Here is a 22,051-nt window from a genome sequence, read left to right as displayed (position 1 = left end):
AAAGGCTCATCTTGGTAAGAATATAAACAAAAGGTTTCCCGATAGTTCTCTATATAGAGGGTGTAAGGATATTATTCATTTTCCTTCAGGATAAAGTCATCTCTGTACACTATTTTTGAATTGCAGTTTGATTTAGGGGATTACAGGCAGTATGGTACCAGTACTTGAGTAATAGTTGAAATGTGAAAGGCACAGGACTCTCATGGGTGCCAGTGTCAGTTAAGAAAGAAAGACAGTTTCATATATCCTATAATCTAGACTGGAAGTTAAATAATTACTAAGAAGCAAACAAGTGACAGCTATTGAGTTTTATGGTTTTTGACCAGAAACAGATAAAGTAGGTGATCTTTTCTTGGTTCACTCCTGGATTCTTCCATTTTAACGTAAATCTTTAGTTTGGTCCAAAAGTAACTGCGGTTTGGGACCTTGAATTTTAAATCATTATAACTAGGTTCAAACAAATCTTTATTAATCAAAATAGGAACCATTACAATCAACACATTTTTGCCAATGAGAAGTTTGTTTCTATAGCATAAAAGTCCATGCTTCCAAATTTGACGAATTCTTAGAATGCATTTACTGCATCCTCCTAGTTAGGGAAGCATTTTCCCTGCAGAAAGCTGTTGAGGTGCCTGAAGAAGTGATAGTTGGTTGGCAAAAGGTCAGAGGAATATGACAGATAAGGCAAAACTTTGTAGCCCAATTAGTTCAACTTTTGAAGTATAGGTTGTGTGATGTGTGCTCCAGCACTGTCATGGAAAAGAATTTCTGTTGGCCAATGCTGGCTGCAGGCATTGCAGTTTTTGTTGCATCTTACTGATTTGCTGAGCATACTCATCAGATGTAATGGTTTGACTTGGATTCAGAAAGCTGTAGTGGACAGCAGACCACCAAACAATGACCATGACCATTTTTTGGTGCAAGTTCAGCTTTGGGCAGTGCTTTAGAGCTTCTCAGTCCAACCGCTGAGATGGTCATTGTCAGTTGTATAAAATCCACCTTTTGTTGCAGGTCACGTCCAGTCACGAAATAATTTATTGTTGCACAGAATAGAGAGGATGACACTTCAAAACGGATTTTTTATTTTTCACTCAGCTCAGGAGGCACCCACTTACTGAGCTTTTTCGCCTTTCCAATTTGCTTCAAATGCTGAATGACCATAAAATGATCAGTGTTGAGTTCTTGCACAACTCTTGTAAGATGATCAGCTTTGATTGCTCTCAATTGATCATTGTCAATTGCTGATGGATGGCCACTGTGCTCGTCATCTTCAAGGCTCTAGTCTCCTTTGCAAAACTTCTTGAACTATCACTACATTGGATCAGAACTGTATGTTTGTTAGCAGTTCCTAGGCCAAATGCATTGTTGATGTTGCATGTTGTCTCTGCTGCACTATGACCAATTTTGAACTCTATGAAAATGACTCAAATTTGATTTTTGTCTAACATCATTTCTATAGTCTGAATATAAACATCAGTAAGTCATTAGCATAAAGTGAGAAATGCACTTAAAATGATGTATAACATAACCAAATTTACTTAAGAACATACTCCAACATAAAACGGCAAATTTCAACAATGCAAAAACCACAGTTTTACGTTGGCACCAACCTAGTATTTTCCTTTTTCAGGATTTTACTTTAACCAACAAGCTTGAGAGCACATAGAAGAAAATAAGCTGGATTTTGCATCTGCTTTACCCACTAGGAAACTAGTGATGATAAATTATTAGGTAAACAGTGAGTTTCTCAGCAACATCTGATCTTAGAAAGCAAACTCCATTTGTTAATAAGACAGATAATAATTCTGCTTCCTAAGTCTTCATGATTTCTTCCTTCTGTCTAGTTCACTGCTTATTTTCATTATCCTTAGTGTGGTGTTGTATCTGTGATTCTGCCCAAGTTCAACCAACCTCAGTTGTGTCTTCTCTAGACAGAATGATGTTTGTGGCTGTTTGTGTAATTCAGGTGGCTTCTTAAACTAGCCTCTTAATACACAAATTATTTGTTTATATTTAGTTGACAGAGTTTTCATATACCTTCTCATAGACTGTCCCATTTTATAAGTGAGGAACCTTTGTGTATCAGGGATGTCACAAGTATGGCAGAGTCAGTACACTAACCCAATTACTTTGACTCCAGGTCCAGCTTTCCTCCCTGTGTTGTTGAGCACAACCCAGAAGGCAAAAGCAGTGTCTCTCCTGAGGGATCCCTTCCTTTCTCTGTGATGCAGTACTGACAGTAATTATTCACTCTGGACACTGCTACCATCAAAGCAAATTTAGGCCATTTGGATAAATGGGAATTAACTAATTATAATAAAAGGGGATGTATAAAGCTCTTCATTCCTTTTTTCTGTAGTCTTTTTGTGACCTAGTCCGTGGTTACAAAAATCAGAGTTCAGAAACCTGGGAGCTTTTTAAGTAAATACAAAGCACGACATACAACTTTTTTGTTTGACTCTAGTCCTGTTCAAAGCTATTTCTGTTAACTAAGCTTATCTGTCCATTCTAGTTGGGAACTATTACTACAGTGTTAGACTGCTCCATATAAAACTAATGGATGGCACTAAAAGGTCTCAGAAGCACCAAGGGTTTTGATAAGGTCAGGAGTAGAAACTTAATGTCATTTGTATTCATTCCTTGACCAACTGCCAATGCTTATATCTTTTATTCTCACACAACACATTGTTAATACCAATTCACTTTTTGTTTTCTGCAGAAAAATCCAGAAGAAGACAACTCAGGAAGGACGTTGGGTTGGGAGCCAGGGCACTTGCTGCTCACCATCTGCACCGTGCGCAGCATGGAGCAGCTTCTGCCATTCTTCAATGTGCTCAGTCAAGTCTTCAACAGCAAAGTCACAAGCCGATGTGGCGGACACTCAGGAAGTCCCATCCTCTACTCAAATGCCTTCCCTAATAAGGACATGAAACTGGAGAACCACAAACCATGTTCCAGCAAAGCCAGGCAAAAAATAGAAGAGATGGTAGAAAAAGATTTTCTGGAAGGGATGATAAAAACTTGAGCACCACTGGTGATTCCATTTAGCTTACATGTAAATGTAATTATTTAAAACAAACACACTGCTCTGAGTTGTATAGTTTTTCTTTTTTTTTTTTTTTTTTTGTATGTAACAAAACACATTTCAGGTTGTATTTAATTTAAATATTTGTAAATAAGAGCAAATGTCCGAGCGTGGCCTGAATCAAGTTTAAATATTGTTGGCTCATATTGATTATGGTGCCTAAGAGAGCTATATATACACATGTAAAGTCCATTGTTTTTATTGTCCTGAGTTGTCTTAAACTTGCAAAATATACACTATACATTTTTTTCCATTGGTTTCAGGCTTGGTTTAATGTAAGATTGGTGGGGGATTTTTCTCTTTCTTTCCATTATTAACAGTGTTCTGATATCAGAGGAGTGGTGTCCCTCCTCCATCAGAGGCTGGGAAATGTATTACAATTAGTTTTTCTCCCACATACCTTCACCAAGAGCAGTGAAGAATAACTGAAGGCTGGACCATGCATCCTTCTAAGTATTGCACGAGCACCTCCACCTCAGTATGTAGGGGGAATGGACAACCTCCTCCCTATTCACACCTCTGAGTTCCTGATGGCATTAGTCATATAGGTAAGTCATCTAATAATCTTTAAGACTCTGCAATGGAAAAACATAACTGGTTATAAGTGTTCTCCACCCTCTCCATTTGTATCACAATGGGGAATGCTGTAAAACATCATCTTGCTCATATGATGGCAATGGCAAAGATGCACAAAGACTTGATAACAAGATTTAATTTTCCAGTAGCCTGCATGAGTTGTTCCCACATAAAACTGTATGGTTAGTGATTGAATTGTATACTTAAACCCAATATTTTACATTGGTGAGAATCAAATGAGAGGTATATTTCTTTAATAAGTATAAGGCTTACCTATTTATAAAGAATTATTCTGGTAGTGTTTTAACAATCAGACCTAGAGACAATCTAGTAGGGGTGCATTGTAAACAGTATGATAAATCTCTTAGTATTGCCATTATTATTGACTGCTTTGTAAAGACTTTAAAAAAGTCCAGTTTATCAGGATTATGAAAATCATCTTCAGAAACCTGGTTGGGGTCTTTCTCCAATTCCTCCAGCCAGCTGAAATACTGCCAAGCTCACTTCACATGCAAGGTGATCTGCACTTTCCTGCAAATTACATTAAAAGAGATTAGATGAGAAGGACATAGCATGTCTAACGTGCAAGACCATGTTACTTGGACCTCTGGGGGAGAGAGGGGTGATTCTTGATTTTGCTTCACTAACAAATTGTAATGAGAATCTTTTTTCATCTTTCAGTAACAAATTCCAAGTCCTTTAAAAAAAAATGGAAAACAGGCCAAATGCTTCCAAATAAGGTAAGTTTTTAATTAATTCATATCATAAAAATAGCTATCATTCCAAAACTGAAAAATTCAATATACCTTAGTCTACAATTGGCCTAACAGTAACTTGTTACTGCCTCAGTTGCCATTATCCTCATCCCACATGGATATTCATTCAACTCTGAAATGGCTTAAGCTTCTTTAAGAAAGCTGCCAGGCCCAGATGGGTTCACAGCCGAATTTTACCAGACATACAAAGAGGAGCTGGTTCTATTCCTTCTAAAACTATATCAAACAATACAAAAGGAAGGAATCCTCCCTAACTCATTTTATGAGACCAACATCATCCTGATACCAAAACCAGGCAGAGATTCAACTAAAAAAGAAAACTTCGGGCCAATATCCATGATGAACATCGACCCAGAAATCTTCAATAAATACTGGCAAACTGATTGCAACAGCACATCAAGAAGCTTATCCACCATGATCAAGTAGGCTTGATTCCAGGGATGCAAGGCTGGTTCAACCTATGCAAATCCATAAACGTAATCCATCACATAAACAGAACCAAAGACAAAAACCACATGATTATCTCAATAGATGCCGAGGAGGTCTTCGACAAAATTCAACAGCCCTTCATGTTAAAACTCTCAATAAACTAGGTATTGATGGAACGTATCATAAAATGATAAAAGCCATTTATGACAAACCTACAGCCAATATCATAATGAATGGGCAAAAGCTGGAAGAATTCCCTTTGAAATCAGGCACTAGACAAGGATGCCCTCTCTCACCACTCCTATTCAATATAGTATTGGAAGTTCTAACCAGAGCAATCAGGCAAGAAAAAGAAAGGGTATTCAAATAGGAAAGGAGGAAGTCAAACTGTCTCTATTCGGAGACGACATGATTGTGTATCTAGAAGACCCCATCGTCTCAGCCCAAAATATTTTCAAACTGATAAGCAACTTCAGCAAAGTCTCAGGATACAAAATCAATGTGCAGAAATTGCAAGCATTCCTATAAACCAATAGTTTATACTATCAAGAGCGAACACCCATTCACAATTGCTACAAAGAGAATAAAGTACCTAGGAATACAACTAACAGGATGTTTAAAGGACCTCTTCAAGGAGAACTACAAACCACTGCTCAAGGAAATAAGAGACGACACAAACAGATGGAAAAACATTCCATGCTCATGGTTGGGAAGAATCAACATTGTGACAATGGCCATACTGCCCAAAGTAATTTATAGATTCAGCACTATCTCCATCAAGCTACCAATGACTTTCTTCACAGTACTGGAAAAAACCACTTTAAACTTCATATGGAATGAAAAAAGCCTGCATAGCCAAGACAATCCTAAGCAAAAAGCATAAATCCTGAGGCATCTGATTTCAAATTATAGTACAAAGCTACAGTAATCAAAAGAGCATGGTACTGGTACCCAAACAGGGACACAGACCAATGGAACAGAACAGAGGCCCCAGAAGCCACACCCCACATCTACAACCATCTGATCTTTGACAAACCTGACAAAAACAAGCAATGGGGAAAGGACTCCATGTTTAATAAATGGTGTTGGGAAAACTGGCTACCAATGTGCAGAAAGCAGAAACTGGACCCCTTCCTGACACCTTACACTAAAATTAATTCCAGGTGGATTAAAGACTTAAACATAAGACCTAACACCAGAAAAACACTAGAAGAAAATTTAGGCAAAACCATTCAGGACATAGGCATAGGCAAGGACTTAATGACTAAAATACCAAAAGCAATGGCAACAAGCCAAGACAGACAAATGGGATCTAACTAAAATTCAGAGCTTCTGTACAGCAAAAGAAACCATGATTACAGTGAACTGGCAACCAACAGAATGGGAAAAAATTTTTGTAATCTACAAAGAACTAAAGCAGATTTACAAGAAAAAAAACCCATTCAAAAGTGGGCAAAGGATATGACCAGACACTTTTCAAAAGAAGACATATATGAGGCCAACAAACATATGAAAAAATGCACATCATCACTGATTATTAGAGAAATGCAAATCAAAACCACATTGAGATACAATCTCATGCCAGTTAGAATGGCGATCATTACAAAATCTGGAGACAACAGATGCTGGAGAGGATGTGGAGAAATAGGAACACTCCTACACAGTTGGTAGGAGTGCAAATTAGTTCAACCATTGTAGAAGACAGTGTGGCGATTTCTCAAGGAGCTAGAAATAGAAATTCCATTTGACCCAGCAATCCCATTACTGGGTATATATCCAAAGGATTATAAATTGTTCTACTATAAAGACACACGCACATGTATGTTCATTGCAGCCCTGTGTATAATAGCAAAGACCTGGAACCAACCCAAATGCCCATCAATGATAGACTGGACAAAGACAATGTGGTACATATACACCATGGAATACTATGCAGCCATAAAAAACGATGAGTTTGTGTCCTTTGTAGGGACTTGGATGAATCTGGAAGCCATCATTCTCAGCAAACTGACACAAGAACAGAAAGCCAAACACATGTTCTCACTCACAGGTGGGTGTTGAACAATAAGAAAATGTGGACTCAGGGAGAGGAGCATCACACACTGGGGGCAGTTGTGGGGGGTAGGGGAGGGTGGAGAGGGATAACATGGGGAGAAATGCTGGCTATAGCATACACCTAAAGTAAAATAAATAAATAAAATAAAAAGTGAAAAAAAAAAGCTGCCTGGTCATGTATAAATTACTTGGAAATGTCTCCTTCTGAGTCCCTATTCAGTGCACTTACTGTACTCTGCCCTAGCTTTGCAGACACTTTAAAGAGTATGTGAAGTGGGCAAGTAATAAAAACCCAGATGACAAGTCTTGACCCCTATCAGGAAAACAAAGGCACAGAGTTAGGCTGTTCATTTTTAAAGGAAATATTTTGTAAAACAAATCAAGAATCCAGAATGCTATCAGTTGACTTAAAAATGAACTACAAAGTTGGCTGTTTTCATAACATCACAAGATTATATTTTTAAAAGAAGAGAAAAGGATCATCTACCTTATAAAGCAACTGTTATTCCTGCCAGTTAAAAATATGACACTTTCAGGAAGATTAGAGTAAGTCAAAAATATTTGGGGAAATAAACTAAGTGGGTCTAATTTTGTTCAACTATATATTTACTGAAAATAATTTTGTAGTCTTAATGTGAACCTTAAAGGCTCAACAAAGTAAAGCCTTAATCATCACAGGGAGATTCTAAACACTATTAAAATAGTTTGCCTCCCCATCACCTAATATTAGGCTCTTTTTCAATAGAACTATCCTAGCTTACTTGTGAGTCTGCTTCTGCATATACTCGGACGACATCTTCTGTACCAGAAGGCCGGACAAAAGCTCGGGAAAGCTTGTACTTCTTCACCAGGTCATTGATTGTCTCCTGTAATCCTGGGGGTGTAACTGCTTGTCTTTCAGCATTGGTAGTGCTAATAACTCTTCTGTCTGCAACCTAAGTGCAAGCATTTCATATTTGTTACTAGATTCCACTTTTTTTCAGAAGCTTAACCTGTTAAATTCTACCAAAATATTTTCACAGTAATAGACCTACAATTCAATTTATTGTACCACAAAATACAACACTGAGATAGTAAAGTATCAGACTAAATATAAAATTACAATAAAACTTCATAAGTTATTTCTCCAAGGTCAGGGTAACTAATTTCAACATCTGTACAACTTTTCTCTTCTTCTTCAGTCTATAAAGAATTACCTTTAGCAAAAAAGTATTTCCACAGACGCTTGGAGTTACCACTAAGATAATGGCTAGTAAATATAGTATGACCTTAAGTACCATTATCACACATAAAAACAAGGTAAGTGGCCCATTATATAAGACTGATGGGAATCTCTTAACTATGCCAAAAATAATCTGAACAATCAACAGCCATTTCTGGCTTTCACAAATTCTGTTGCTGTATAAACTGGCATAAACATGTACAGAAATCAGTTAGCAATTTATTTGAATTATCTCCCTCAGGAAGTACTCTGTGAACTAAACATAATGCAGAGGAAGTACTTTCACTTGAAATAACAGGGTATCTGAATTTTGCTTCAAAATAATGTTGGGGCCAGGCACAGTGGCTCACACCTGTAATCCTAGCCTTTTGGGAGGCCCAGGGAGAAGGATCACTTGAGCTCAAGAGTTTCAGATCAGCCTGGGCAACATCATGAGACCTTGTCTCTAAATAAAATATACAAAAGAATATTGGGTGGGGGTATGGTGAATGTATAGGGCAATAACTGAAATCTGTTGAAGCTGGGTACATAAAAGTTCACTGTTTTGTTTCTCTACATCTATTTTTAATTTTCCATAATAAAATCTTCTTTTAAAAGTGATGCAGTCGGGCCGGGCGCGGTGGCTCAAGCCTGTAATCCCAGCACTGTGGGAGGCCGAGGCGGGTGGATCACGAGGTCAAGAGATCGAGACCATCCTGGTCAAAATGGTGAAACCCCGTCTCTACTAAAAATACAAAAAATTAGCTGGGCATGGTGGCGCGTGCCTGTAATCCCAGCGACTCAGGAGGCTGGGGCAGGAGAATTGCCTGAACCCGGGAGGCGGAGGTTGCGGTGAGCCGAGATCGCGCCATTGCACTCCAGCCTGGGTAACAAGAGCGAAACTCCGTCTCAAAAAAAAAAAAAAAAAAAGTGATGCAGTCTTTCATAGTATTATGTAATAAAGTTAGAAACCAAATACTTCTCACACAACAGAATGGTTAAGTAAATGAACTTACTCTATAATTTTTTTTAAGCTATAAGAGGATACAGTTAGCCATCACAAGGCCTTATTTTCTACGTATTATGTGTTAATGTATAGAATGACGTATACTTAGGAAACATTTGTCAGCCAGATATAGTAAGAATTGGGATAATAGGTTTTACTTAGCTAATATTCAGAGAAGTTATTTTACAGTTTGTTTCTTTCACACCTGAACTTTAAGTTGTCTGTTTGGAAGATCTGTATAAAGAGCATCCCACTGTTGTACAGTCAAGCCCTTCAGAGCCAAGATTGCCTCAATCACCAGCATGTCAGAAATCGCATCACCAGCTGCCTGCAAAATGGAGAAACAAAGGAAAGAAACCACTTAACACAAGCAAATCTTGGAAACTGTTGTTTTGTCTTAGAAAACCAATCAATCACAGTACGTGTTGAACATCATGAATCTGAAACATTTTAAGCACCAAAATAATATCACAAGTGAAAAATTCCACACCTGGCTGCCTATGACAGGTCTGTCAAAATGCAGGTACACAACTGCCAGGTATGGTGGCATAAACCCACAGTCCCTGCTACTCAAGAGGCTGAGATGGGATGATTACTTGAAGCTAGGAGTTTGAGACTGCAGTGTGCTGTGATAGTGACTGTGAATAGCCAGTGCACTCCAGCCTGGGCAACATAGTAACACCCTGTCTCTTAATAAAAAACAAATGTACTCCAGTTCAAAACCAGCCTGGCCAAAATGGTAAAACTCCACCTCTCTTAAAAATACAAAAAAAAAATTAGCCAGGTGTGGTGATAGGCACCTGTAATCCCAGCTACTCGGGAGGCTGAGCAGAAGACTGGCTTCAGCCTGGGAGGCAGAGATTGCAGTGAGCTAAGACTGCGCCACTGCACTCCAGCCGGGGCAACAGAGCAAGACTCCATCTCCAAAAAAAAAAAAAAAAAAAAAAAAAAAAATGGCAGGCCCACAGTTTATTCAGCATCCCCAAGAGAAGAAGACCCTCTCAACTTCCTTCAGCTATGACATATCCTTTCGATGCATGCCAGATATGTATCGTATTTTTTACTATTAAATACTTGTGAGTAAGTGTTAAAAAAAAAAAATGAGTTTATTGATAGCATATAAAATTCAGTCAGGAATGATGCTAATGCCAAACCACCACAGATTGTCCAATGGGTGGCCGAGAGTGACACCTTTGCTTTCTCATGGTTCAGCAGACATGTTTCATGCACAAAATGTACAGTATTCTATGAAATCACCTTTAAGCTTATGTAACATATATGAAACAAAGAATTTAGTCTTTAGACTTGAGTGCCATACCCAAGATGTCACATTATATATATGCAGATATCCCAAAATCCAGTGAATCTGGAATTTGAAACACTTCCAGTCCCAAGCATTTTGGAAGGATACTCACCCTGTATACTGTGCTTTCTCACATGCAGCATGATTAACTGAAGTGTTTTTGTGGACGGATGAATACGAATAGTGAGGTAAAAATCTCCATGGAAGACAATGAAAGGTATACAAAGAATACTGAAAGTAGCTCTTGAGAAATTTGCCTTTAGTACTCCTTATCTATGAAATGAAGTTAGACTGGATAACTCTAAGGCTCAGCCTAATATTCCATCCTTCATTTTTCTTTATAATTAATCCCTTTTGAGATATTACCCCACAACAATGGATAGCATCATGGTAAAATGGAGAAACATGAGCTTTGGTGTAAAAGACATAACTGAAGATAGACCTCATTTTTTACCCTATAGTAACTCTCTCAGCCCTTGTTTCTTCACTTATAAAATGGGAATTACAGTAACACCTCTCCCTGTGTTACTGCAAGGATTACACAATAAGGTATATAAAGTATCCAATGTGTGCAAGACACTCATGACTGAATCGCTTTCCTCCATCCTGAGTATCGAACGACACTCCAACCCCAACTTATCTAACCCACATATATGTCCTTTGTCAATGAGACAGCCAGTTATTTTTACTGAATTTCCTCGAGGTTTGGTTAAAAAAATTTAATAATATGTATGTATACACTCAGTAGCTGGATCTGTGATCCTAGGTAGAAGCTACCCAATATACTTATTTTTCCATCATAAGATGTAGGGGAAGGGAAGCATATTAAAAATGTTCTGTCATTCCATTTCAGTATAAATCTCAACTGAATATAAGCACTATTGCAAGGAAGCCACCAGGATGTCTCCACATTAATTTTGTGTGCAGCCACACTCTGTTCTGTCCATCTTCTGAATAACGTAAAGGTAACCAAGAGTCCCCTGCCCCATCAGTTCTTACCTGGTTAAACAAGTCAATAATGTTTTCAAGCATCTTAGCAGCTTTTCTTTTCTTTTCCTCCAGTTGTTCTGATTGTTTTATCTTCATTTCAACAGCTGTACTAAACAATGCCTGCAGCAAAAGCATACAAAATCATTCTCAAAACACTATCCAAGCCCTAATCATAAGTTCTATTATTCTACCCAGCCCACTTTTCCGTCTTAGTCAATCTGGAGAAAATGAGGGGAAAAATAGTGGGAGCCTTAAAATGTATGAAATTAATGTAAGATCACATGAGAACTCAAAGATAGTACCAGGGAAAAAATTTTTATTGTGGATTATATAACTGGTAATAAAAATTTAAACATGTGATTACAAAGAAAATACCACCGTGACAAGAGGTGAACACACACAATGAGTTCAGGTTTTCCCTTCAACCAGCTAAATCATTTCTGTGCAACCAGGTTACTTAGAGCCTGTCTGTATTCTTTTTACTTTGAAGGATATAATTCACTGCAGCTAATACAGTTTTATTCTAAAACTTAAAGGTATGAGCTAGGCAAAATTAGAGAGTTCACAATATTTATCAAAATATGGCGAATAGTGCCATGGATACTTATTACAATATATAATATAGATGCTTCTCAAGAGTCTCATCTCATTGGGAAACACCCATTTTTTTTTTTTTTTTACTGCCTTCAAGAGGCCTAAAACTAAGCAAGATTAGCATACTATGCTCAACTACTTGATAAAATACATTTTTCTTGATAAAATAAGGCACAGGCTAGTCACTTATTTTTGTAAAGTTTTACTGGAACACAACCACACCCATTAATTTAAGCTAGATCAGCAGAGTTGAGCAGCTGCATCAGAGACCTTATGGCCTGAAAAATCCAAAAATATTTACTGTCTACCTTTTAAAAAATAATTTACCAACTTCTTCTACTAGATCACTGAAGTTATATCTTAATAGCATTTTGTAGGAACTTATTTTTCCCCTTTTTATATTTATGCCCTCCAAAAGCCAGTTTTAAATTGAGGAAAATTATTTAGCTTACACTCAAATGTAAGCCACCCCAAGTGCATTCGTTAAATGAGGTCAGTATAAAAACATTTTTAAATAAGAACTATTTAACTATACACTTTAAAGTATAATTTTATGTAAAATGTGAATTTTACATTATATAAGTTGAAACGTTTTTCAAATACTGTCTGCTAAGAAAGCCATTAAAAAATTTCATATGCCTATCACTAGTTACCTTAAATTGATTTTCACTTCTTTTTATTAATTATCAACTTTCCAACACTTTGCAATTCACCATAGCTACTGAATTTTTCTTTTCCCCTTCTATGGCCAGTTGGAAAATGCAGACAAAATGCTTATAAGAAAATTAAGAACTGCAAATTTTAAACTATTCAAAACACCTTAGTATATCTCTTCACATTCAAAGAAGAATCATTATAATCTAACAGAGAATCACAGTTTTATAACACATCAATATATAAGATAACAGAATCTTTTTGTCACATCCAATTATTTCAACAAAGTACGGTATTACCTATTATGTCCCAGATACGGAAGTCTCATCATAAAAAAAAAGTGCCAGCTAAGGTCAACTGTAATCAAGAGAACTTACAGTGCCATGCCCGTTTGCTTCAAAATAAACTCCAATGTCAAACTCTTGAGCCTTGTGGTGCAAATGTTTTACACCAGTCTTAGTGCAATAGACAGGTACCTATAACACATGCATTTAAAGAAATACAGCAATTACTCAGATGTCAAATGTTTCTTGCATACCTAGTACCCAGAGATACAAGGGGCAACAAAACATACTGGAGCCGAGTCTACTGAGGAAGATGATTAAGCATTAAAACACAAAATGGTATGTATGAAGCACGAACGTACTCCAGAAGCTTGCAACCAAGGGTAAAGCACGGTGAGATGAGGGTCTCCTTATAAGACACGAAAGATTACAGTGGGGGTGTGACATGACCTAACTGTTTCAAAAAGCTGAGTTTAGCTACAGTGTAGAGAACAGCTTAGAGTAGGGTTCTGCAAGCTTTTTCTGTAACAGGCCAGACAGTAAATATTTTAGGCTTTGTAGGCCATATGGTTTCTGTCACAATTACTCTGCCATTATAGTGCAAAAGGAGCCACAGACCACACACATAAAAAACAAATGAACATAGATCTATAATAAAACTTTGTTTACAAATAGTGGCAAGTTCAATCAGAAGGTTAAGAAATGGAATCAGGAGGCTTCTAGTACTAATCCCAGTAAGAAATAGTGGCTGGATCGGCCACAGTGAATAGGGAAAGTCATGGATGGATGGATGGACGGATCTGAGAGAGCTTTAAGAATGGTTAAGAAAAGATAGGAGCAAAACTGCAAAAGAAAGATTGGCATTAGATTGGATGTAGGAGACCTCAGGAATGGCAAGGGCTGAAATATTTCATCTGGAAGACTGAGTTGAGAATGAACAGTTTCTTAAACTAGGTTGTTTTATCTATAATAAATTTTTAAGACAGAAAATGAAAAAACTAAACCCAAGTGCTGTGAAATAACCTAATCCCTGTGAAAGGGAGGCAAATAGGCCCCAGATGGAGTCCCTTGAATGAGTTTATTATAACCATGTATTAAAATCAGGTCACAAACTAGCAGCCTCAAGATATATTTCCTTTTGTCCAGCCACTGTTTCTTTTAAAAAAAGTAGAAAATTCACATGAAAATTCAGATTTCATGCTTCTCTTGAATAATCTGCCTACATTTAACATCAGCTAGCACAACTTCCCTGTTTTTAAGCACCTGCCGCCCTCATTTACTTTTCCTGTCCAAATCCTGCTTTCTAGAGAATGGAAAGGTAACTAGAGCAAGTATAAATGCCAGAACTTGAACCAAAATACAAAAAAGTTGGAAAAACGTTATATTCGTTAATGAGAAAAAGAGTAAAGGCAAACGGGCTTCCAGTTTTATCCGTTAACCCTGGTAACTCTCTGAACAAGCAGTGTGGTGCCCGAGGGTGGTCATCTGATGGACACCACGGAAATAATTAGAATCTTCCACCACCCCGGAAAATCTCCAAAAAACATAAAGGCAAGAAACAGTTCTATTACTGAGTATTAAGCCAAACTAATGTTCAATCACAGGCGAATTTGCCAAGAGATAGCAAAGATAAACACTCACCTTTTAATACAGCCAAGCAGATACATTCCAGTCCAATTTTCTAAGATAAAAGATGACTAATGACAAAAATTCTCTCCTTGACCAAACTTTAGTCAAGCTTAGGTGAGCCTGACTAGGCCTTGTCCTCATGTCTTCCAATAGTCTGATTTTAGTAAGAGTCATGGTAAGTGAGCTTAGCCAGAATCCCTCATCCTAATATATGACCAATCTTGACATCTGATCTGAGTTCTCATTCTCCACCGTCCCCCAGGTAATATGTGACCGACCATCTTGGCCTACCTTCAGCAAAAGTCCTGTTAGGTCGGTTTAGCCAAAATACCACCCACTTACCCTCGTTTCATCTCAGCAATTTTTCACACACTGACCAACACCCCACGCCACACAACACCCTGCTCCCTGGCTATAAAACCCCACTTCTCCTTACTTCATTTGGAGTTGACCCCAATCTCTCTCCTACCACTGTAAAACTCCATCACATTAGTCCCTGTACCTATCACATAGTCCTGAATCAAGTATGCCTCACCATTTTAACAAATGTCATGAATTATTTTTTAACACTAGCCCTCAAATAGGAAAACCTGACACCACCATTTGTCACACACATGGTTTATCCTAAACTTACCTGGAAATAGGGACAACCACCTGTGTTAACTGCCTCTCTCTGAGGGAGGAATAAAACTTTTCGTACCTCTGTGACAGGCAGATAGTTACAAATTGGAGCCAGACACCTAAGTTTAAACTCTCATGAGACAGGGAGACAGGGGAGCTATCTTCCTTGATGTTTATACTTGAAATTGGTGATTCTCAGCCCTTAAAAAAAAGTATTCCTGAGCTATAAAACTGGCTTATTAGGCCTTTAAAAAGATTTATATTCATTACAAAGGGGCAGAGAAATAATTCACCAGTTTTGTAAAGGAAAACTCCCAAGAAAAGGAAGGAAGGAAGTCTTCCTTTTTTCGTCAAGGACAACTAAATCTTTTATTTTTTCTCTTTACCCTTAAATGAACAGCAGCTCAGCTTCAGGCACTACAACATAACCACTTTTATGAGGGCAGTATCTTCCTCACAGAAACATCTTACAATGTTAAGAAACTATCAGAAAACAAAAACGGTTCAATACCTTCATAACTTCTTCAAGATACCGTGTTGAACTTCCATTTGCGTATGCAGTTTGTACAACACCAATATTCAAACTTTCTCCAATCTAGACAAAAACAATGTTACTTGCTATCAAAAGTATGGTGTACAAAAACATATAATGAGAGTTCTAAATGCTAACAAAATTATCAGCTAGTTCAATTGTACCTTAGTTTATGCAATAAATGTCTGACTGAATATTTACATGTATACCAGAAAAAAGGCCTAAAATACTTTTGAGCACTACTTAAAGAAATTCTATGAGAAATCCTCTTTTAAGAGGCCTGTATCTCCTGATCTTTACCTCTCTAATGTTTTAAATAAAGTATCTGGCCAGATGCGGTGGTTCATGCCTGTAAACCCCAACATTTTGGGAGGCCGAGGTGGATGGATCACCTGAGGTCAAGAGTCTGAGACCAGCTTGGCCAAGATGGTGAAATCTCATCTCTACTAAAAATACAAAAAAACAGTCATGGCAGCATCCACCTGTAACCTCAGCTACTTGGGAGGCAGAGACAGGAGAGCTGCTTGAGCTCAGGAGGCAGACGCTGCAGTGAGCCAAGATTGTGCCCCTGCACTCTAGCTTGGGTGACAGAGCAATACTCCCTCTTAAAAAAAAAAAAAAAAAAATTATCTATTGAATTCTTAAAGTATACATTCTCCAGATTATAATAATTTTCCTATACTTAAAGCTTGCCTGAAAGAGATTTCTAAAAAGCAAAGTGAAACAAATCTCACATTAGTAAACTTATAGTTAATATCTCTCTCAGATGACGAGATTTCCTATTAGAATTTAGGGCTTCAGGGAGTGACCACAAAACTCTCATTAAAGTTTCAATTATGAAGGAAGCAAAACTTCCTACAGCTTCAAATCACAATACTTGGCCAGTATAAGGAAGAAAAGAATACCTTCAGGTTCCAAAGCCAATGCCTCAAGTGTTCAAATGACTGGAATTACCATTGCTCTTTTTTTAATTTTCTGACCACTAATGTAAGAAACTTGTCACAAATTATGCCTTTCTGACAAATGACTGTAAAATATGGAACTATTTCACTAGTAAGTCTTGTTTCAGAGGGTAGCAATACCCCACCATACCTCCACCAGGAGCTCTTTAAGGAAACTGCTAATTAACGTTGCTATCTTGTCTCCATCTATGAGATGAAAATGGCCATCTGCATCATGGTAGTAATAAACAATTCTGTCTGCATCTCCATCAAAAGAACAGCATCTTTCATTGGACTTAATTTCCATTCCTAGCACAGAGGATAATTTAACATGCATTTCAGTCTACGAATTTATTATAAAGAGTTTTAGAATTTTCTCTTAAAATTATCCTCCTAAAAATCAGTGTCTTAATCTTTAAATAGTACATAGTTGATTAGTGGTTTTTACAGGTCAAATTCATTCACTGCAAAGTGAAAAAAGGAGCATTCAAAATCTATTTATGCTGAAACTTGCTATAATACTACCATAAAATTCCACTTTACAAGCTGGTTGGTTTGGCAAGACAGGTGTCCCGTAAAGTTTTTTTTAAAGCTACATGTATTTCTGAATGTCATTTACCTAGTACCATGATCTTTACATAGAAAAAATGATCAGCACTAGATGAGTTATGTGCTTTAATTCTAACAGAAGTGATTTTTATTTGTTCATACCACCAATAACAAGCAGCAAAGAATTTTAACTTTGAGAGATAAATGGCTTGGAAATTTACATAAAGTTGCTGAAATTTCAGCAATCGTCGCATCAAATTTATTAGAAAATTTGGCTCTTCCTTAGCCATGACCACAGCAGACTGACAAATCCAACATGACGCAACTAAGAAGTAAAAAGGCTTTTGTCAGGAGTGGGATCATAAGATTGACTAAAGGACACAATGCAAGCTTCAGGAAAGCAAGAGCTATGGTTTTGTTCATATTGTAGTCCCAATGCCTACAGCATACAGAGTTAGAGCTCAGTATTTAATGAATGCATAAGTAAGTGACAGAACTGAACTGTCAGTCAAGTAAATGTCAAAACAAGCAATTCAACAAAAAGGAGCTCAGATTGGTTGATTACACTGACATTTTAAATGCTTACTAAGTAAGGCATAATAACATGAATGAATGAGGCAACTGGATGATGAAGTCTGTAGAGTTCTAGAATGCATATCCTATTTAAGCGGGGCAGCGCCTATCTGATTGTAGTGGACTAATGCCGTGTGTGACCATTTTCTCATTTTGGTAAAGAGATGCTAGAGATTTCAATATATAAGAGAAGTCACAGAATTTTTAAACACTGGCACACAGACACACACACAAATGCAGTGGGCCAAACAAAACATATCTGCAAGCTGGGTTTGGCTTAGGTGAATAATTTAGGGTCTATAATGCAGATAAATCCAGAACACCTCTACTACAACTAAAATCTTAAGAAAGGTCTTCCTCCTAATCTACACTCAGTGGAAAACACTGACTGCTGAAAATTGTATAAGCAGAGTTACATTCACTTTCCATAGTATATCTAATAATACTTACTATGCTACCCTCTAGAGCTGTGATTCTCAAAAAGGGATCCCCAGACAAGCACTGTGAATAAAGCATGCAAACCTGATAGAAATGCAAATTTCTATCATATGCAAATCCTATGCCAGACCTCTAGAAATGCAGAAGTGGAGCCCAGGAATCTGTGTGCTAACAAGTCCTCAAAGTGATTCTGACACATGCCAGTTTGAGAACCACTGCTCTAGAATGCCACTTCCTGACTTTGCTTTCCCCACCTGATTTCCTGTAGACTATGAGGAGTGGTGTGATTTACAGACAGAGAGAGCAGACCATGTTTCAATGGCTCTGAGAGTGGAAAGATTTCTCAGTGTCTAAATGTGGCCTAGCTAGGACTAGCTGCATGATTCTTAACTCACTTTACCACCTTAGTTTATAAGTGAGATTGGCTTCAAAGAGCATTAAAAACAAATTGTTACCGTGCTAGTATGACATACCCTGTGGAGGTTTTTGATGACTTTTCACAAAGTCAGCTCCACATAAATGATTGAGTTTTCCCTTAGACCCATCATTAAACAGCTGAACTGACAGGCCCTGTGAGAAGTAGTGTTCCATTTCCCTTAGCTTCAGGGCCCCTATGCCATTTGCACAGTCGACCTTAAGTGATCTGTATTCATCTCCACTGCAGGAAGCCTACAAAGGAAAAAGACACATGGAAGAAAAATTCCAAGTTACAAAAATAAAAGTGAAATATAAAGGATATATACATATGTGCCTATGTAAATATCCAGTTAACTCATCTATTTTAATTTTTAAATTTTATCAATTATAATTTTTTAATTTTAGCAATTTTTATAATTATTAAACACTAAAATCTAAAAACACCTGGAACAACAGAACAGTTTCGCTGATTGAACAACTTACAGAAATAGAACTTTATTAGAATTTAGTCTCAATAGGGTCTCTTAAAAGTAGTATTACGGCCGGGCGCGGTGGCTCAAGCCTGTAATCCCAGCACTGTGGGAGGCCGAGGCGGGTGGATCACGATGTCAAGAGATCGAGACCATCCTGGTCAACATGGGGAAACCCCGTCTCTACTAAAAATACAAAAAATTAGCTGGGCATGGTGGCACGTGCCTGTAATCCCAGCTACTCAGGAGGCTGAGGCAGGAGAATTGCCTGAACCCAGGAGGCGGAGGTTGCGATGAGCTGAGATCGCGCCATTGCACTCCAGCCTGGGTAACAAGAGCGAAACTCCGTCTCAAAAAAAAAAAAAAAAAAGTAATATTACAAGGCAGACATTCAAATGCAAGAATATGCACAAAGACAAGCAGTAATGACATGTCATTCTTTTTATAGTATGTGACATCATCATCACGCATATTTGGTTTTTTTCTAATTGTCTCCTCTCCCAGCTATCCTCACCCTAAATTAGAAGTTCTATGAGAACAAGGGCTTTTAGTTAATTGTCCCTGGTAAGGACATACACTCAACATTTGTTGATCAAAAGAATTATACTTCTCAAATCTCTCAACAGATGCCTCAGGTACTGAGCCAACAGCACCTACATTAACTAAGATCAAATTCATCTGAATAAATATGATAACCATAATCAAGACCCCCACCATGTTTTCTTCCCCAAAAGATCTCAGAATGTACTATGTGCTTTCCCAAGTAAACGCCAACGTAAGTTAGCAGGATACATAGACCAGAAACTTGTGTGGCCCTAAAGGAAAAAACAAAACAAAGAAATACGCAGCATTTTTGGAAAAGGAAGGAGGAGGCATGACAAACTTAAGATAATGTGTTCAACAGACTGTGTTACTTTATTCATTTGTTTTAACTCTAACCATATTCAAGAGAATTTTCACCTGTTTGATGAGTTCCATGAAAGCCTTAGAGAGTTTCTGGTAGTAACCTTCTAAGGTTGCCTTTCCATATCGGCTACCCGTGTTTCGACAGTACACCATGTAGTGCAACTGGGGTGTTGTTAACAAGCCATAATCTGTCATAGAAATACCAAAAGCAGTTCACCACACTTCTTAACAAACAGAAAAAAGTTCAAATTCATTCATATGTAGGAATTTCAGGGTGACAAATCCTTTTTTGTCATCTCAGACATCTTAGAAAACATAAAAACGATCTTAAAAAGAAATATAAACTATTAGTAGCAAAAAAATCATTATATATAAACAGGTAACAATGTAAATATAAAGCAATACAGAAAAGTAATAATTGAGTTGTTTCCAGTAACAGTGCAAACTATGTAACTCAGATGAATCATCCTTCTGAAAACCACCAAAATGCCAGATAAAAGACAAAAATCTCCTTTTAAAAAGAACTACAGGGCTGACAAGTTACAGAAGTATCAGGTCAAAACATGCCTAAAGGCAGGCAAGGACTCCAAGATCTAAGATCTAAGATAGTTCAGAGGCCAGTTTTGTTCTGAGGTAATTCCTCTAAACTAGAAATTGCGCTACGGTTTTCAGAAGAAAAATACCCATGCTGATCTAAGATCCAGAGCCCAGTAGAAGACCAGACTCTCATGAAGTTGAAATCCCAAAGAACCATACATTCAGTGCAAGAGTGAGTCAGAAATTAATCACCCCATGTCACGACTCCCAGGACAGTTATCTTAACATTGAGCAGGGAAGAGGGGGAAACCCATTCTTGAAGAGCTGTTACCAAGCACAGGCCCTTGCACGGATTTCCTGCCCAAACATAATGACTGGGGTCCAAAAGAACTTTGTCATGAATTTTTTTTTTTTTGAGATGGAGTTTTGCTGTATTGCCCAGGCTAGAGTACACAGGCATAATCTCAGCTCACTACAACCTCCACCCCCCAAGTTCAAGTGATTCTCCTGCCTCAGTCTCCTAAGTAGCTGGGATTACAAGCACACACCATCATGCTCGGCTAATGTTTGTATTTTTAGTAGAGACAGGGTTTCATCATGTTGGCCAGACTGGTCTCGGACTCCGGACCTCATGTGATCCACCCACCTCGGCCTCCCAAAGTGCTGGGATTACAAACATGAGCCACCACGCCCGGCCTGTCATGTATCACTTTAAAGTGAACCCAGCCAGTGCCCCAGGTACCCAGCAGAAGAAAAAGACTGAACTTTACCAAAGACTATACCTTCATCATTAAACCTCAAAAACATCCCATAATTATCCCAAAAAAAAGAAAACCAGCTTACAGTTAAACATAGCTAACGTATAAGAAAAGCACCATGAGCAAAAAAAGAAAAATGGATAGCAAAGATGGACCAGTATCCAATAAGTAAATATTCAGTTACTAAACCTATCAGTTGGACCTGAACCTCATACACAAGAATTTGACTGAAGGCAAAAAGGAGTCACTTTAAATTCTTGAGCCCTAAAGTTATTTAACAGATACTTTATGAAGGCAACCTTAGCTCTGGTATGATGATGAGATGGGAGGAGATGGAGAAGCTCAAAAAAATGCAAATAAGAGCATAAATTAGTTTAACAGAAGTGTTTACTACAGGAGCCCATTATTCTAAAAGACATGCTAAAGGAAGACACAAAAGAATTTTGTTAACAATAACAAAATTACCCAATAAACATTTACTAAATGACTAGTATTATATACCCAATGAAAAGCATCATCATCTAATCCAACTTATCAACTTAGAAACCTGGACTGTGTTCTTCACAGTTCTGTCCTCCCCACATATCACAAAATCCACTGAATGCAATACTAATTTTTCAAGAGTGGCCCAGCTGGTCTCTTTCCCTTTCTTACAACTTTCCTTTCCCTTCTGTCTACAACAGAGGGACTGGCTTAAATGAAAATATGATCATATCACTCTTGCATA

The 22,051-nt window shown here is 37.7% G+C and overlaps 2 protein-coding genes and 1 long non-coding RNA gene across 6 annotated transcripts in view; 2 read left to right on the top strand and 1 right to left on the bottom strand.

Annotated features, from left to right (window-relative positions):
• The window catches only part of DOP1A (DOP1 leucine zipper like protein A), a 98,886-nt gene extending 95,552 nt beyond the window's left edge, over positions 1–3,334 (top strand). The window contains exon 37 of the mRNA XM_037733963.1: positions 2,720–3,334. Coding sequence (XP_037589891.1) covers positions 2,720–3,025 — 306 coding nt within the window. The 3' untranslated portion in view covers positions 3,026–3,334. The remainder of the gene's footprint in view (positions 1–2,719) is intronic.
• Positions 1,514–22,051, bottom strand: part of PGM3 (phosphoglucomutase 3) — a 28,031-nt gene continuing 7,493 nt past the window's right edge. For 3 of the 4 annotated variants that reach the window (XM_037733964.1, XM_017515765.2, XM_037733965.1), the window contains 9 exons: positions 20,084–20,217; positions 18,710–18,905; positions 16,828–16,985; positions 15,715–15,798; positions 13,047–13,145; positions 11,431–11,541; positions 9,334–9,456; positions 7,683–7,856; positions 1,514–4,192 (listed from right to left, as the gene is read on the bottom strand). In XM_037733964.1, the coding sequence (XP_037589892.1) occupies positions 4,103–4,192; positions 7,683–7,856; positions 9,334–9,456; positions 11,431–11,541; positions 13,047–13,145; positions 15,715–15,798; positions 16,828–16,985; positions 18,710–18,905; positions 20,084–20,217 (1,169 nt within the window). In that variant the 3' untranslated portion in view covers positions 1,514–4,102. The remainder of the gene's footprint in view (positions 4,193–7,682; positions 7,857–9,333; positions 9,457–11,430; positions 11,542–13,046; positions 13,146–15,714; positions 15,799–16,827; positions 16,986–18,709; positions 18,906–20,083; positions 20,218–22,051) is intronic. The other variant, XM_017515766.2, reaches the window with a different exon arrangement.
• On the top strand, positions 4,189–12,177 carry LOC119469057. Its single transcript, XR_005197877.1, has 2 exons — positions 4,189–4,401; positions 11,285–12,177. It is a non-coding gene; the product is annotated as an uncharacterized LOC119469057 (long non-coding RNA).

This window comes from Cebus imitator, unplaced genomic scaffold, assembly GCF_001604975.1.
Source record: "Cebus imitator isolate Cc_AM_T3 unplaced genomic scaffold, Cebus_imitator-1.0 Scaffold558, whole genome shotgun sequence".
Lineage (NCBI taxonomy): Eukaryota > Metazoa > Chordata > Mammalia > Primates > Cebidae > Cebus > Cebus imitator.
Note: the sequence above shows the minus strand (reverse complement) of the source record. Positions and strands in the feature narration are given on the sequence as shown.